The sequence below is a fragment of the Podarcis melisellensis genome, assembly GCF_964234715.1.
Source record: "Podarcis melisellensis genome assembly, chromosome: 5".
NCBI classification, from domain to species: domain Eukaryota; kingdom Metazoa; phylum Chordata; class Lepidosauria; order Squamata; family Lacertidae; genus Podarcis; species Podarcis melisellensis.
Window position 1 is genome coordinate 97,863,055 of NC_138537.1, and position 16,435 is coordinate 97,879,489.

The 16,435-nt window shown below is 44.6% G+C and overlaps 1 protein-coding gene and 1 long non-coding RNA gene across 5 annotated transcripts in view; one reads left to right on the top strand and one right to left on the bottom strand.

Moving 5' to 3' along the window:
* Positions 1-16,435, top strand: part of PRR5 (proline rich 5) — a 69,935-nt gene that overhangs the window by 23,148 nt on the left and 30,352 nt on the right. For 2 of the 4 annotated variants that reach the window (XM_081911814.1, XM_081911813.1), the window contains exon 3: positions 9,597-9,837. In XM_081911814.1, coding sequence (XP_081767940.1) covers positions 9,707-9,837 — 131 coding nt within the window. In that variant the 5' untranslated portion in view covers positions 9,597-9,706. Of the gene's footprint in view, positions 1-9,290; positions 9,519-9,596; positions 9,838-16,435 lie in introns of those variants that run through there. The other 2 variants (XM_081911816.1, XM_081911815.1) reach the window with 2 other exon arrangements.
* Positions 14,919-16,435, bottom strand: part of LOC309370294 — a 49,889-nt gene continuing 48,372 nt past the window's right edge. The window contains exon 8 of the long non-coding RNA XR_014168487.1: positions 14,919-16,202. This is a non-coding gene — a long non-coding RNA (uncharacterized lncRNA). The remainder of the gene's footprint in view (positions 16,203-16,435) is intronic.

Sequence of the window (16,435 nt, forward strand, 5' to 3'; positions counted from 1 at the left end):
AATTATTATTATAAGGGAGTTTCACTTGCCATTACTGATATTTTTAATTAAGAAATCCCTGTAAGTTTCCAACAGTTGCCTGGACTCTAGCTGGAAAACTTCTAAGCTAAAATGGCATTTTCACAGTAAGAAGTAAATGGCCTTGACTTACTAAGAGTTCCAAGGCTGCACTGACACAATACACGCATTATTATGCCACTTTAACAGCCATGGCTTCCCTCAAATAACTCTGGGAACTGTAGTTGGTTGTGGCTGCTGAAAGTTGTTAGGAGAGCCCTCAATCCCCAGAGTTCCATAGGAAGAGAGATTGATTGTATCTCTGTGAGGTGCTTGATAGTGTTCTGGATGTTTGGTGTGGGTGCAGCCTAAATCCCGAGGGGCTCTGTGCTCAGAGAAGGCTCCCCTCCTCTTGCAGGGTATGGACAGTGGGAGCCGGGGCTTTCAAGGGACACAAGGGGCAGCGTGTTTCACCCTGTGCTCTGGATAATACTGAAATGGCTGTCCTCCAAAAAATACATGCATACAGTTTGTTATTTTCCCTTCTTAGATGCACAGAAGTGAGAACCCCAGTTCTTGGTCTCTTTTGTGCGTTTTAAAAAGAAGGGCACCAATTTACACACGCGTGCTTTCCACAACTGATGTAGCACATGCGCGTCAATGCTGTTTTGTTTCTCCACACCGTACTTTGCTGCAACACAGCGCAGAAAGATAGAGTTGCCTGGTTACCTAGGCGATGTGAGACTTCTCTCTCTCTCTTCCTGCACTGCTCTGCAGGCTGCGGGGCTTCCTTTTTGCCATCTGCAGAGGGGGTGGGGAGTTACTGGGATTGCTTGCCAGCCTATCAGACCCCCCCCCTTACTGGCTTCCACAACAGGAAGCATTGCATTTGTTAATGTTTCACTAGGCTCAGGAGCAAGAGAAATGGGAGACCTTTGGAGTGTGGCTCTGGGAAGCAGAGGAGTTGCAAACACTCTTGCTGCCTTTCAGCCAGACGTTTGGCAGCCTGGGGAGGGGGAGAAAGTGAGGGTGTTGTGGGAGAAGTCTGTGCACTGGGATGGGGGCAGGGAGCCATGAGGGAGGGGAGAAGAGACTTAAGGTGGAAGGCCAGACTGGATGTCCTGTCCTGACATTGTTGTTAGCATCTGTCCGTCTCAGGAAACAATGGGGTGTGCCTCCAGGGATGAAGTTGAATCACTGTGTTTGCAGCACCAAAGTCACCTCCCGGGGGCACAAGCCTGGGCAGCGTGTCTGGAGGTCCTGGGATGCCCAGACAACAAGACACCCCCCCCCCCACATACACACTTGGCCTTGCTGACATGGTTCAAAGGAAAGCAGAGCAAGGCCTTTGGCACCAGTTTGGTGGCGGGAGTTGCTTGGATTTGTGTCGGGCTTACTCCTTAGCCTTTTCTTCTCCCAAAGATGTCCCACAAGGCAGCGGGTACGGATTTCCTCTCGGGGTTTACTCCTGAAGCCTTTCTCTCATGAATGAGTATGGCCACAAGGTAACAGAGGTTTAGGATGAGTTTTCCTTCTCCAAATGGGCCACCTCCCCAGGTGGATGAGCCCCATCTGCCCCTCACTTCCCTCTAGAGCACATGCAGAAAGCGCCCTGTTTACCGCTCGACCAACATTTGTCTCATCCGCTCAATTTGCGGGTTTCTGCATTCTCAGTAGTGGGTTTTCTTTTCTAAACCGTAGCTTTTTTTCTGTGATACTGCTGCATCAAAATTGTGTTTATGGTTGCTTTTATTTTAAGCTTCTTTGAGGGTCATATGGCAGGTTAAGAGGCCTATAAATTTACATATAAAGTGGGTGGGTGTCCAAAATTCATACTGCTTAATATGGAAAATAAATTATTGATAAAAGCAGATATTTAAAATATTCAAAAGGTGATTAAAATCAACAGTAGCTAGCAAGAAATAAAACATGTAAACTCCATATGACTGCGTAGGCTTGCCTAAACAAAACTGTTTTAAGCAGGCAGGGGAGGTTCCTGCCTGATGTCAATAAGCAGTGAGTTCCGAAGTGCAGCTGATGCTACATTAAAATATTGACTTCCTACAAGCATGGAATGAATATTATGTGGCACCTGTAAGTGTGTCAGTTTTTGCATTGCCCGGGCTTGGGCTAGATCAGTGTTTCCCAACCTTGGGGCTCCAGCTGTTTTTGAACTACAATTCCCATCATCCCTGACCACTGGTCTTGCTAGCTAGGGATGATGGGAGTTGTAGTCCAAAAACAGCTGGAGGCCCAAGGTTGGGAAACACTGGGCTAGATGACCAGTGGAGCCCAACTCTGTGATTACAATGTTTCGGTTAAAGTGGTCAAGTGGGCATGTCTGAGGTAAGGCAATCCCTCAGGTAAACTGGTTGCTTTATATACGCCTTCGACTTGGCCTGTTATCAAATGGGCATCCAGTTCAGATCTCTTGAGTAGAGGTGTTATATGATGTCAGGGTCTCATTCTGCCCTAGCGGGGAGTCCTTGCACAGCCCTCTGCTGACACATCACATTAGTTGAATCTGGCCCAGAAGACTCACACACTCAGTATACTCTCAAGATACATTAAAATGTACTCTTCATTTTATCGGTTCTGAGAGCCTATAACAATTCAAGTGTATATAATTTCTCATGCTGAAAGGTGTGGGTTTTTCAGTGGGTCTCAGTTGCTTCAAAGGCATCCTTCCAGTAGAGGGAGGCATTTTCCACAAGAAAACCCTAAAGCTGATATCTGGAGATTGTTAGCATAAGAACACAAGAGCCTGCTGGTCAGGCCCATGGCCCATCTAGTCCAGCACCCTGTGCTCACCGTGGCTGACCAGACCAGCAGGCAGGATCTGAGCACAAGAGCAGCACTCTTCAGAAGCATGGCTGCCTCACACTGTGGAGGCAGAGCGGAGCCATCACAGCTGGTAGCCAGCCATAGCCCTCTCCCCTAAGAACTAGTCTCATCTTCCTTTAAAGCCATAAGTGTACATGCAGTCCAGATTGCTCATACTTGAAAACAAAATAAGGAGACATTTTTCCTGGAAGCAAAAGGACAGGATGTGCCAAGAATGGCGTGTCCTTTTCAAGTGTGTGTAGGTGTTAGGGTTACATTTCCTTCATGCGCTGAAGACCACATAGCAGCTGAGGTCTTGCATAGGAGGTTGCTGAAAATGAGAGAACAGGAAGCTCAAAGGATAAAAAGGTGACTTCAGGCGTGGCTGCTTTTTACCACCATCCCATATTCTGCAAACAGGCTTGCAAACGTTAAATGTAAATGTAATATTAGTGGTTGAGTGTTTGCTGCCACAATTGGGACCATGCCCTGACCCTCCAACCAGCAGAAAAGCGTGGAGAGGGAAGAGGCAGCTCTCACTGATTCCCCTTTCCTCCTCTCTCCCTAAGGGAGGTAGAGAGGCAGATCCCCTCTCCGTAGACCCTGTATAACCACCACAAGGTATATCTTGGTTTTTTCTAAACTTAGATCCTTGAAGACTCAGGCAGGAGCTGAACCAATAAAGAAAGATTTAGTTTACAGAATGAAGTTGATAAAACAAAGGATAGGAGATAATGTTTTTTCAGGAAACAGTTAACTTATTAATAATTATACTTAATCTAGTGGATGATACAGGCTTCTAAACAAGGTAATAAATGCACAGATTCTTTTAAATGTCAGCTGCTTTAATTCAGTTTTTACTCCTCAGTTAGATGTTACAGGTTTCTAGACTAGATGGTAAATGCTCAGTTTATTTCCACTTCTTTCACTTCAGTTCCTAAACTTAGTTGTTGTGTAGGTGTTACAGCTTAATACTTTGGTTCTTAAACAAGGAGGTGGTACTTTCTGTCCATTTCTACTCCTGAGATACCTCTGGCAGCCTAACAGACCCAGGGGATCCCCACGCCCCCCTTTTTTCCTGGTTTGGGAGTCTTCTCTTTCTGGAAGATCTCTCCCCTCCTGACTGGAAGGAGACCCAAGGAGACCGTCTCCTCACAGCTTCGCCTTCTCCTGGCTCCAACTCAGCCAAGACACTCAACACTGTCTTCCTATCTAAGCTCAGAGACTCCTTTCCCTAGCTGTAGATATTTTTCCCAGGGCGGATGTTACACACGCAGACCAGGACCAACTCTCTTTCTCTCCCTCCTGCTCTCTCGTAAACCATCTCCCCATCAGAATCCTTTCTCTGAAACGGCTCCTTTTATTCTCCCTCCCAAAGTGCTGGCTCCATCCCCTTCTGGCAGGCCTTTTTCGTGGCCTATCTTCATCTTGCCGCGTGGGTACTTGTGTGTGTGGTTTTTAAAATCAAGACAGTTAAGAGGAAGAATCTTGAGTTGTGAAATAGGGCTGTGGGAAAGTATAGTTCTGAACAACCCACAACTTCCCAGGCAATGGCAGGCCCCGCACCCTATATAAGCATAGGAGACAGTTCTGTGGTTCTCCGGCTGATACTTCAAGGTCGCCCTGTTCAGAGAGCCAATTAACATTCTGCAAGGTAGGCAAGCTAAGGAACAATTTACACAGCACAGAACTGGTGAGCAGGGAGTTTCAACTGTTTCATTATCAGTTGTTATTAGATGAACTTTCCCTGATCTTATACATCAGTTTAAAAGTATCTGCACATTGGACAGAGTTTCTGAAGTGTTAAATCATCTTCTTCCTTATCACCATCCCTTCTAATAGCGAACTTGGTGGTCCTGTACCAGTCATCAAGGCAGTGAAACGGGACCAGACTAGGCAGGGATTTCTGCATACTTGGCAGAAAACGATAAAGAAAAAAACCGAAATCTCAATGAGAGCCAAGCATGCACATTTCCCTCCCTGTGAGGTGGAATTTTGAAGGCACCCAGCGGCAGGAGAAAGATGCAGGAGGATGACTGCTTAGGGCGCGTTGACAAACCAAAGTGGGGCACCCCCCCCTCAAAAAACCCAGGAAGAACTGAGCATGCTCAGCTGCCTCCAGGAGCCTTGGGGTGTTGCGTCAGTTGGAGAAGAAAAACAGAAAATGAGGGGAAGGTGTGGATTCACCTCCTTAAGCCCCTCACTGCTTATTGGTGTCATGGAAGGGCACTGGGGGTCACGCGAGCACCCCACCCCCACCTCCATGTCTTTAGAGCCCAGGAAGTGTGTCCTCCTCAAGCAAACCTCAAGTTGAATGGAATGTCTCTTGTTCTTCTTTCTGTCCAGAAGGACCCGGTTGCAATAGAAGTAGCCTAGAGCCATCCCTGAATGCAATGGCAGACAAGGATGAATCCAGGACTACCCCCAAGATATGTCACTGCTCCTTTAGAGGGAGCATAGTTCTGTACAGAACAGGCATAGGAACCATCTACCCACAGCACCCGTTATCTTTCGAAGATTCAGATTCATTTTATTCGTGTTCCTCTAAGCATGCAGGCGATAGGGATGGGTTAGCATGACTTAATTCTTCCAGAGTGAAGTACCAACAGCAAATTAGTTTCAGAGAGGCTTCAGTGATGCTGAGATTGCTTGGTATGGTACACAGTGCCAAAGAGTTCCTTTCTCAGGTTGAATCAGAAAACGTTTCTCCCAGATCTGTCTCTCACTCTGCAGACCTTGGAAATCACCAACAGTCATATTCAATAGCATCTGGCACAATCCTGAGATAATTTTTCTAAATTAACTAACCAGGTGGCCCCAAAAGCAGCCCCTTCAGCTCTCCTTTCTATATTTTCACTTGCCCCAACCTCGTCCATAAAGAACTTGGTGTTGTAAATTTGGGGGTGGGGGTAGGCTGTTTGCCTGGATCCCTTCCCCATTCCTGGATCCAGCAGGGATTCAATTGCTGAATTAGCCAGGCAAGGACCATAATGGCCTTCAAAGTGTGGGTCATTAAGGTAACAAAGGAAGTGGCTCTGTACCAGAGAATAACTGTCTGCTAGTTAGAAAAACAAAAGCAGAGTTGTGTGTGAAGCTAGAAGCAGGCTGGGCAGAACTGCAGGCTGTAGGCTTGGCAGCTGGGAAACAGAGTCATGCCTGATTCTTGCTGGGATTCAAGGCTGTGGCTGTGGGAGAATCAAGACCCTCTTGGGGTATTATGTGAGCCCCTCAATTGTAGACTCAGGTGGTCTAGATGAGTAAATAAGCTAGATGGTAAAGGTAAATGGACCCCTGACCATTAGATCCAGTCATGGCCAACTCTGGGGTTGCGGTGCTCATCTCGCTTTATTGGCTGAGGGAGCCGGTGTACAGCTTCCGGGTCATGTGGCCAGCATGACTAAGCTGCTTCTGGCAAACCAGAGCAGCGCACCGAAATGCCGTTTACCTTCCCGCCGGAGCGGTACCTACCGGTATTTATCTACTTGCACTTTGACGTGCTTTTAAACTGCTAGGTGGGCAGGAGCAGGGACCGAGCAACGGGAGCTCACCCTGTCGCGGGGAGACAATCGGAAAGTCCTAGGCTCTGTGGTTTAACCCACAGCGCCACCCGCGTCCCAAGCTAGATGGTATATATGAATAAATAAACCATATATCATTAACTCACATAACCCATACAGTGGTACCTCAGGTGACATATGCTTCAGGTTACAGACTCCGCTAACCCGGAAATAGTACCTCGGGTTAAGAACTTTGCTTCAGGATGAGAACAAATCGTGCCGCAGCAGCAGCAGGAGGCCCCATTAGCTAAAGTGGTGCTTCAGGTTAAGAACGGTTTCAGGTTAAGAACGGACCTCAGGAATGAATTAAATACTTAACCCGAGGTACCACTGTTTATCATACAGCAAACTCAATCCAAGGAAACCAAACTCAGGGTAAGTGCCTGGAAACCCCTGGGAACTTTCAGGACTCTGAGATCTCAACACACGGTCCCTCATCTAATTTGAAACTTAGCAGAGTTTTGTTGCTGCACCACTAGGGGTTGTAGGCAGATTAGCAAAAGGTAGAGGCTGGGAAATGTCCTCTGGTTTTTTTTAGTTGCAAGTTGGTTTAAGCATGTTTTGTGTCTTGCTCTCATGGAAATGTTAGCACATGATATGTGGAAAGCAAGGAGCCAGGCTATATTTGACATGGTGTGGTTTCCGTTTCTAACTTTCATAAATACTTCTTGAGAGTTCATCACCTCTCAACTACCCACGCTGGGTTTTGGAGGGGCTGTATTATCGCTAACCTGATATCAATGGATACCACTTCTTTCCAGTCAAATACTGGAATAATGACGCATGAGAGACCAGTCACTGCTTGCTTTGTTACTGTTCTTTATTGTACTGGAGTTTGCAAAATTGTTCTTTGTTTTTGTTTGTTTTTTACTGAAGTGTTTTATTGTTAGTCTCCAGGGGTATTTATGCTGTCTTTGAGCCCATTGGTCACATTTGCATGTCATTTGTTCTCTCTCAGCCATATATGATCACAGACAGATACGATCTGGCGTTGTGACTTTGATTAGTGTATTTAATAAAATCCATCCAAACAGCAGAAAATACATCCTTTGTCTATTTGCCAACCATAGCTAAAATGGGAAGCCCCATCTATAGTAGATCCTTTCCTCCTAAACGTATTGCACTTTCTCAAGAGTTTCTGGGAACACCATCACCGTTGTACGTTATATGTAATGTTCCTTAATGGGTGAGGCCACGACAGATCTCCCCCTTTTATGGAATCCTAGAATTTCATAGAATCATGTAGTTAGAAGGGATCCCCAAGGGTCATCGAGTCCATCCCCTGCAGTGCAGGAATCTCAATCCATTTTTGTGAATCTCACAAAACACGTAATGGCGTGGGGTTTGGGGAGCACATTCTTTGGCCTGGCAGGTAGTGCCCACTCAAAATCATATTTAGTGAAGTCCACCTTGGGGTGGAGAGTTTTGAACATGAAACTTAGAATCTCTGTACGTTTCCTTCCTTCTCCCCTCCTGCATCTTCCAAAGACACAGGTCAGCCCCCCCTAACAACCCCACTTATTATGGGCTCTCATTTGGGGGCTCCTTCGTTCAGTTGTTTGCATTTGTTTCTAAATTATAAATTATGGTTTTGTTTTTGTTTGAAATAAATCCCAGTAGCTTCTTTACATGTTATGGGGTGTTTGTTCATAGTGATTAATATCATTATTATAAGCATTTGACACTGAATAGTAAATTGAGTAGAAAGAAACAACCCCCAACTGCAGATTAGACAACTGGAGCTTACCGCAAAAGCACATGGTTGACATATGATGTGTTTGTTAAACTGTAACATGCAAATCAGGGCAGAGAGGCAGGTGCAGATGTTTTTGGCACTTACCTACCAAAATAAACTGTTCTTGCAAGAGATCTGTTCAACGTGAGTGGTTTGGGAGCAGACGGGCCCCTAATACTGTGCATTTCTTTTGTGATTTGGGGTTAGGGGAGTATTGTGACCAGATAACTGCCTTTAGGTTATTTTCAGTGTACTTAGTGAGTTGAAGAATATTTTTACAAGAGAATGGAAAATCTCAGGTTTTTCTCCCGCTTTGGGTGGATACACGGCCTGCCTTAGAGCAGGGCTAGGCAACCTAAGGCCTGGGGGCCGGATGCAGCCCAATCACCTTCTCAATCCGGCCCACGGACGGTCCGGGAATCAGCGTGTTTTTACAGGAGTAGAATGTTTCCTTTTATTTAAAATGCATCTCTTGGTTATTTGTGGGGCATAGGAATTTGTTCAATCCCCCCTCCCCCCAAAAAATATAGTCCGGCCCCCCACAAGGTCTGAGGGACAGTGGACCAGCCCCCTGCTGCAAAAGATTGCTGACCCCTGCCTTAGAGTAAGAGCGGAGGCTCTTGTTAGGCTATTTCAACTGCAAACGGCTTTGCTCTGTCATATATGCTGCTGAGCTCCTCCCACTTTTTTAAATTTCAAGCTGAGTCATCTCTGTCGGTTTCTCCAGGTTGTGGTGTTTTAGAGACCAAATATGCCCCCCCCCCGCCCCATTGTAAAACTTTGCTTTTGAAGCTGTTACGAGGTGGAAGCGCCCCCAGCAACCAGCGCTGCAGGACACCTTTGAAATGCTTTTTCAAAAGCACCCACATCTCCTTAAAGTGACCTCCTGTTTTGCCCAGGAGGCTTATCTTGTGCTTTCAGCTTAAGCAACCTCTTAGACAAGTAGATTTGTTATTTGCCCTGGTGAAAGACACACACACACACACAGAGAGAGAGAGAGAGAGAGAGAGAGAGAGAGAGAGAGAGAGAGAGAGAGAGAGAGTTTGTGTGTTGTAATGTGGCAAAGAATCGGTGGTTACGAAACTTCCCTATGCAATCTCCTCCATACGTCACCCTTAGTGGGTTGCGTCCCCCTCCCTTATTGGCTCCGGTTACAAGAGAAAGGGGGGGGGACCTCTTGAGAATTCAGTGAAGCTTTTACTATGGCAGGTGGAACATGCATGCGGAATGAGATTCTCAGGTTTTTTTTACAATGGTGATGAGAAAAAGTTTTGCACAACCTTCCGGTTTAAAGGGCCCCTTAATATGTAAAGGACAGCAATGAGGAGTTCAGCTTTAAAAAAAAAAAAAAAGCCTGGAGAAATTATTAACCACAATTTATGACGTCAGAGTTGATCTGATTAAAGGTTTGTTTTCTTGCTGGCAGAGGTGTGTTCTGTAGAGACTGGTTCTCTCTTCTTTGTTTTTTGTTTTGTTTTTTTAAGTTTCATTTTTGAACAGCAAACGGAGAAGCTGCTGCTCCAGCTGCGTGTGTGTGTGTTGTAAAAAGGATGGTGTTTCTCTAGCTGCCACGCACAAAACAACACATTTGACCATGAGGACTCTTCGCAGGTTGAAGTTCATGAGTTCGCCCAGCCTCAGTGATCTGGGCAAGAGAGAGCCGGCATCCTTGGATGAGCGGGGGACCCAGCAGCGACGGGTCTGCTCCAACGCCACCTGGAACAGGTACGGTCTTGCATATCCCCCAGGCAGGCAGGCAGGCACCAGGAATTTCTTCCACAAGAGCCAACACTGCAAACAATCACTTCTGGCTCAGATTTTAAAGCGCGTGTGCTGTGCACACGCACGCAGCAGCAAGGCACAACACAGTTTGAATTCTTGGTCTGATTTTCATATGAGAGGAAACTTCCAGGTTTTTCAGGCTTCTAGCCCTTCTGTTAGTGCTGACATACACAGTTTTCTCTCATTTCATTCTCACTGGCAATGACTGTTAAGATCTAGGGAAACTATGTCTCCTGGTTGCTTTGCTTGTTGAGAAAGTAGGTGTAGTTTCTCCTTTCCCAGGGGAGGGTGGTTTGTTTATGGAACAGGAAAAACTGCATGTGTCTTGATGATGGGGGGGGGGGGGAGAGAAACACTTGAAGTGGGTTGTTAAATATATTTGTAGCTGGAAATAAATCACGGGGAGAGAGATTTACTGAAGGAATCTCTGCCATTTAAAAAAACTACAAATAAAAAATGCCAGAGTTCCCTATATTATCACTAAGGTTTAACCATTATTGATGTTGGCGTTTGAAGAAGAAAAAAGAGAGAAGCAGACCAAGTTACGACTATAATCTTAATCTGGACCTTACTAAATGTTATATGCACGTGTGTGAAATGAAACCTCAAAAGACTTTTTAAAATATTTTCGACTAGAAACACTATGGTGGGGGTGGCATTCAGTTGAAAGCAGAGAAATGGTGGTCTGGGAAAGGAAGGAGGAACTCTAAATTGTTCCCCCCACCCCTTGAAAAGGCCTTTTCTTTTTTAGCCACTCTCCTGGGCGCTGAATGCAGGGGCGAAGGGCCTCCAGTGGTTGGTTGGGCAGGCTTGTGTGGAATAATGCAGTCCCTTGGGAACCCAAATCCCAGGATGTTTAGGATTTTGAAGGCCAAAAACAGCACCTTTAATTGAACCTGGAGGAGGAGAAGCAGCATGAATTTACTCATCCTCTTTACGCAAGTCTCTCAAGGCCATGTGCAATAAAAAATCAGCAGTTTTTTTTTAAAAAAAGACAGTGATGGCAGAGACCCATTCATCCAGGTGGCATACCACACCATGAAAAAAAATGTATTAAACCGTTTCTAGAAAGTCCAAGTAGTGGTCACCTGTCAAATCTCAACAGGAATGCTGTTCCACAGAACAGGTAGCCATGCCGAAAGCCCTGCTTTGAGTTGCCATGGAGTGGGCTTCTGATCTTTTGGAACTTTTAGGAGCAGCTCTTCTGCAGACCACAGTGACCTGCTGGATAAATAATGGATAACACAGTCTCTAAATTAGCCTGAGCTGTATTGGGCCTTATATGTTAGTACCAGCACCTTTATCTTAGTCTGGTAGCAGAGAAGACAATTAGTGGCTGCTCACTCCGATGGCTCTACTCGGCTTCCATGGTCAGGAAACCTTAAGAGGGGAGAGCGCTGTTGCGCTCAGGTCCTGCTTGGCTAGGCAGGCCACATGCTCTTATTCTTAAATTGCCAACCAGTGGAACTCCCAGAAGCAAGATGTTATATGCAGGTTCTCACAAGCAACCTGGCCACTGCAGCTACAGTCTCTTCACCAACCTGAAGGGCAGCCCCACATAGAGCACATGGCAGTGGTCCAACTGTGGCATTACCAATGCTTGGACAACGGTGGCCAAGCTGTCCCAATCCAGGAACAGTTGGTAAAAGGCACTCCTAGCCATCACAGACACCTGTGCATCCAGGGATGGGCGGATCCAGGAGTGCCCTCAGATTACACACCTGCTCCTTCAGGGAGAGTGTAACCCCATCCAAGGCAAGCAGCTTACCAAATTTTCAGAGCCAGGAAAGATCCGCAAAGCCTCCATCTTGCCAGGATTCACACACGTTTTCTTTTCATGCCCACTGCTGCATCTCAGCCATCCCCAATTCAGATGTTTCAGAGAAACAGTGTTGGGTATCATTGGTGTACTGATGCCACCTCGTGCCAGATCTCGTAGTGACCACTTCTAGCAGCTTCATGTAGTGTTCAGTAGCATTGGAGATGGCATAACACCTTGTAGTATCCCATAGCTCAAGACCCAGGGGACTGAGAAGAACTCAGCCAGTGCCGTAACCATCCCTGGAGATCAGACAGGAAGCTCTGTATAATAGTGCCACCCAAATCCCATCTTCCACAGACAACCTAGAAGGATATCATAATTGATGATATCAAAAGCAAATGACAGATTTATTAAGAGTCACAGGGTCACATCTACGCTATCCCTTCACTCCCCTTTAAGCCTGCAGCTGTGTCACCATGACCTTTTCAAGTACCTTGCCCAAAAGGGGGGAGGGATTTGTGACAGGGCAGCAGTTGTTAATACACCTAGTCTTTAAGAGGGGGTGGTCCCCATAAGGAATAGGCTGAATACTACTTTCCTAGATTGATAATATTAGCAGGAAATCTGTTTTGGGATTGAACTTCAGTTTCTTAGCTCTCATCTAGCCTGTTACTAACTCTAGGCATCTGCACAGAGTATCCATGATTACATCTGGTCCACATGTAAGAGAGAGAGATGGGTGTTATCTCCATAATGAAATCTACCTCCAGCTCCTCTGACAACGTCTTTCAGTGGTTTCATATAATTGATAGGTAGCCTGGGGGGCAGTGCAGAAGTCTGTGGAGCACTGTAGCATAGCTGCCCCGGTGCCAAACTGCAGCCGCCCAGCCCAACATTCTGCAAATGATCATCAGGTAGGAATAAGTATAAAGCAGTGTATCCAAACCAGACAGGCATTTTTGAAAAATATTATGGCTGATTATATGCTGATGTGAGGTGTCAGGGAATGGACACATGCCTTCTGTCACTCTCCTATTACTGTTTGACCAGTGGCTGACCAAAGCCACTTCAGTTCCCAATCTGCCTAGAAGAAGGCAGACAAAAATGGCTCCAGAAAATGAGCGCCATTCAGGATATCTGGAGCCTCACATCTACACACTTTGAACAAAGAAAAGGAGATTTGCAATTCAGTGATAGCTGGGGAAATCACCAGGGTCCAGGAAGGTCTTCTTTAGAAGAATCTGCCCACCTGTTTCTAGCCACTGTTAATACTTTTTTAAGAGTTTGCCACCATCTAAGTCCTACTCATCAACCCAACCATTTCATAGTCTTATTAGATCTGAGAATAAGAAGTGATTGTGTTGGTTGTCTGGGTCATCTCTGGTTTCTGGAGGTCAACCAGGGCATCAGTTTGTGCACCAACCAAATCAACCAGACACCCTTGCAGTCCTTCAGCCCTGCAGAGGTCCTTCAGCCCTGCAGAGGTTAGCAAGAACCAGTGGCTCAAATCAATATACTCGCTCTGCTTTCCTTTACTCTCAGCTTCTCATTGGTGGGCCACTTTAAGGATGAGATGGAGCATAACAGGTGAGGGGTAGGCATAGACAACTAAAGGGGGCAAGAAAATAGCATTACTTTTTTTTTTCTGCATAATTTTTATTGGTTTACATAAATTAAAGTACAAATCAAAATACAAAACAAACTATATCAGTACTCTTATTATTCCACCAAAAATATAAAAGAAAAAGACTTCCTTCGGTCTTTCCACGAATCGTCCATACTGTTATAAACAATAAGTCCGCATTTCTTTGTTTGTAATACCATAAGTCATTCTCATTCATTCCTTTTCTTTTGGCATTACCCTTTACTCTTACAAAGCACCTTTGAAACCCGCTAGTGTTATCTGTTCTTCGGTTAAGCTTTCCAGATATTTCGTAAAACTTTCCCAATTTTCAACGAACCTCTGATCTTTTATATATCTAATTTTTCCTGTCAACCTATCCATCTCCACATAGTCAAGTAATTGGGATCTCCATTCCTCCATTGTCGGTAGAGTCTCTTGTTTCCAATTTTTAGCTATTAGGACCCTTGCTGCCGTTGTTGCATATTGGAACAATTTGTGATCTTTTTTCTTTATCTCCATTCCTACCAAGCCTAGCAGGAACGCCTCAGGCCTTTTAGCAAAGGTGTATCTTAACATTTTCTTCATTTCATTATATACACTCTCCCAGAACCCTTTTACCTTTTGGCATTCCCACCACACATGGTAGAAAGTCCCCTCTCTTTCCTTGCACTTCCAACATTTGTTGCTAGATCCGTACATTCTGGCTAGTTTGACCGGGGTCAGGTACCAGCGATAAAACATTTTCATTAAATTCTCTTTGAGTGACACACAGGCCGTAAAATTAATGTGTTGTTTCCAGAGTCTTTCCCATTCTTCGAAATATATATTACGGCCTAGGTCTCTAGCCCAATGTATCATTACCGCCTTAACCTCCTCGTCAACTAATTGCCAATCTAGTAGATGCTTATACATTTTAGATAAGATTTTTGTATTATTCTCCAGAATCTCCGTTTGAAATCTAGATTTTGTGTCAGCATATCCTTTGTCCTTAACATCTTTTCTGAACAAATCGTTTAGCTGGTGGTAGTGCAGCCAATCATATACTTGAGATTTAACCTGATCATACGGCCTCAATTTCCACTTTCCTTCCTCCTTCATTAACAGTTGTTCGTAAGTTGCCCAATTGGCTCTCATATTGGTTTTTTGACGGATATAGCCTCTAATGGAGACAACCATTGTGGTGTTCTGGGTTCTAACACATCCTTATACCTTTCCCATATCTCCATCAGAGGCCCCCTGAAAATGTGATTCCCGAATCCTTTATGCCCTTTCTTCCGCTCGTGCCATAAATAGGCATGCCACCCGAATCGAGTATCGTGACCTTCCAAGTCTAGTACTTCCCTGTCTTCCAGTTTTATCCAAGTTTTAACCCAGCATAAACATGATGCCTCGTAGTATAACTTCAAATCTGGCAGGGCGAAGCCTCCCCTTTCTTTCAAATCCGTCAATAATTTAAATTTAACTCTCGGCTTCCTTCCCTGCCAGATATATCTGGAGATCTCTCTGTGCCAGGCTTTAAATGTCTTTGTGCCTTTAATAATCGGGATGTTTTGAAAGAGAAATAGGATTCTTGGGAGTACCGACATTTTAATTGTGGCTATCCTACCCCAAAATGATAATCTAAGCCGGCCCCAAGAAAATAGCATTACTGATAGCGGACTTGATTTGGCCCTGGAGCTACTGCTTGCTGTTCCCTAGTCTGTGAATCCACCTTGACAAACTCCTTAATCACACACAAACACCATGGTAATGCCTTGACCTCAGTGGCCAGCCTTTCCTTATTTGGACTCGGGGTCTATTTTTTCTCTTGCCTTGTAGGTAAGCTGTTCTAATGCCCCGTGGCATATGGCACTACTTAGCTGTTTCGATTAGCCACCTGAAGTGACACTGACTTGTGAGATGCAAGACCTTTGCTCACTTAATTTGCATCCAGGCGAATATTGGGCATATATGTGCTCAGGTGCTAGGATAGCCTGTTGTTGCAGCAAAAAAATAGCATGATGTTTGTTACAGAAAAAATGGCTTAAATTAATTGAATGCATGTGCACATGAGTTTTGAGGAAGTGGAGAAACATACTTTGTTTATACGCAATGCACACCCAGGCCACAGCAAGCCCCCTCTTAGAAGAGACATTCTGTCTTGTACAGCAGAGAAGAGGCAATGCCACTCCTTAAAGTGCCTCTCAAAATTTGTATGCATCTGCTATAAAAAGTCATTTTGTTAAAAAAAAAACAAAAGCCAGATTGTCACCTGATTAATCCAGGGGGGCTTTTAAAATGTTTAACTGAATATTGCAGACCTAATAAATATATTTATTATACTGACTAGATTATCTGTACATAAAATCCAGTTCAAAACTTGAGAGAGAGACTTTTCCTAACAAGCAGTAGAGTGGTTTCCTAGGAAATGTCCCAGTTTGTCAACTATTAATTTCACCATCTCTATGCAGAAGCCATAAGAGAGCCTCTCTGGACAAACCGAGTTTCCAATTGAAAGCAAACTTTGATTTTAAAATAAATTAAACAATTGTCCAGTAGCACCTTAGAGACCAACTAAATTTGTTCTGGGTATAAGCTTTCGTGTGCATGCATACTTCTTCAGATACCAACTTCAGATACTAACTTTTGATTTTAAAAGTTACTTGACAGAAAATACAAACACACTAAAAGCTTTTCAGCAAGAAGACCTCAATATGTCTGTCTTTCAGGCAGTCTTCTCAGAAAGTTACAGGCCTTTAAAGTGCATTATAGTCTATGGCACCCACTTTTTTCTTTTACTTGTCCTATCACTCTGTAGCCATTGGGTGGTCAGTTGTAAAATCACACAGGGCTCCTGCACCTGTATTGTTAAATGGAAGAGCAAATTTCAACAGCTTTTGCTGTCTTCTGATCAACTTCCGTCTTCATTTGAATCCAGCCACCCTCTGGGGAGAAAAGAACATAAGGATAAAGTGGAGAGGAGCTGCAACTGCTTCAGTCAGTCAGACTTTTATTGTTTATGGCCAATGGTCATTTCATTATAAATTACAATACATCAATAAGATGATCCAGTTAAAATATATCGATTTTCAGAACTGCAAATGACCCAAAATTGAAAAGTTCTCCAAATCATTTAGAATTTTAAAAAAATCCTGTTGACCGTCAATGCTGTTCTG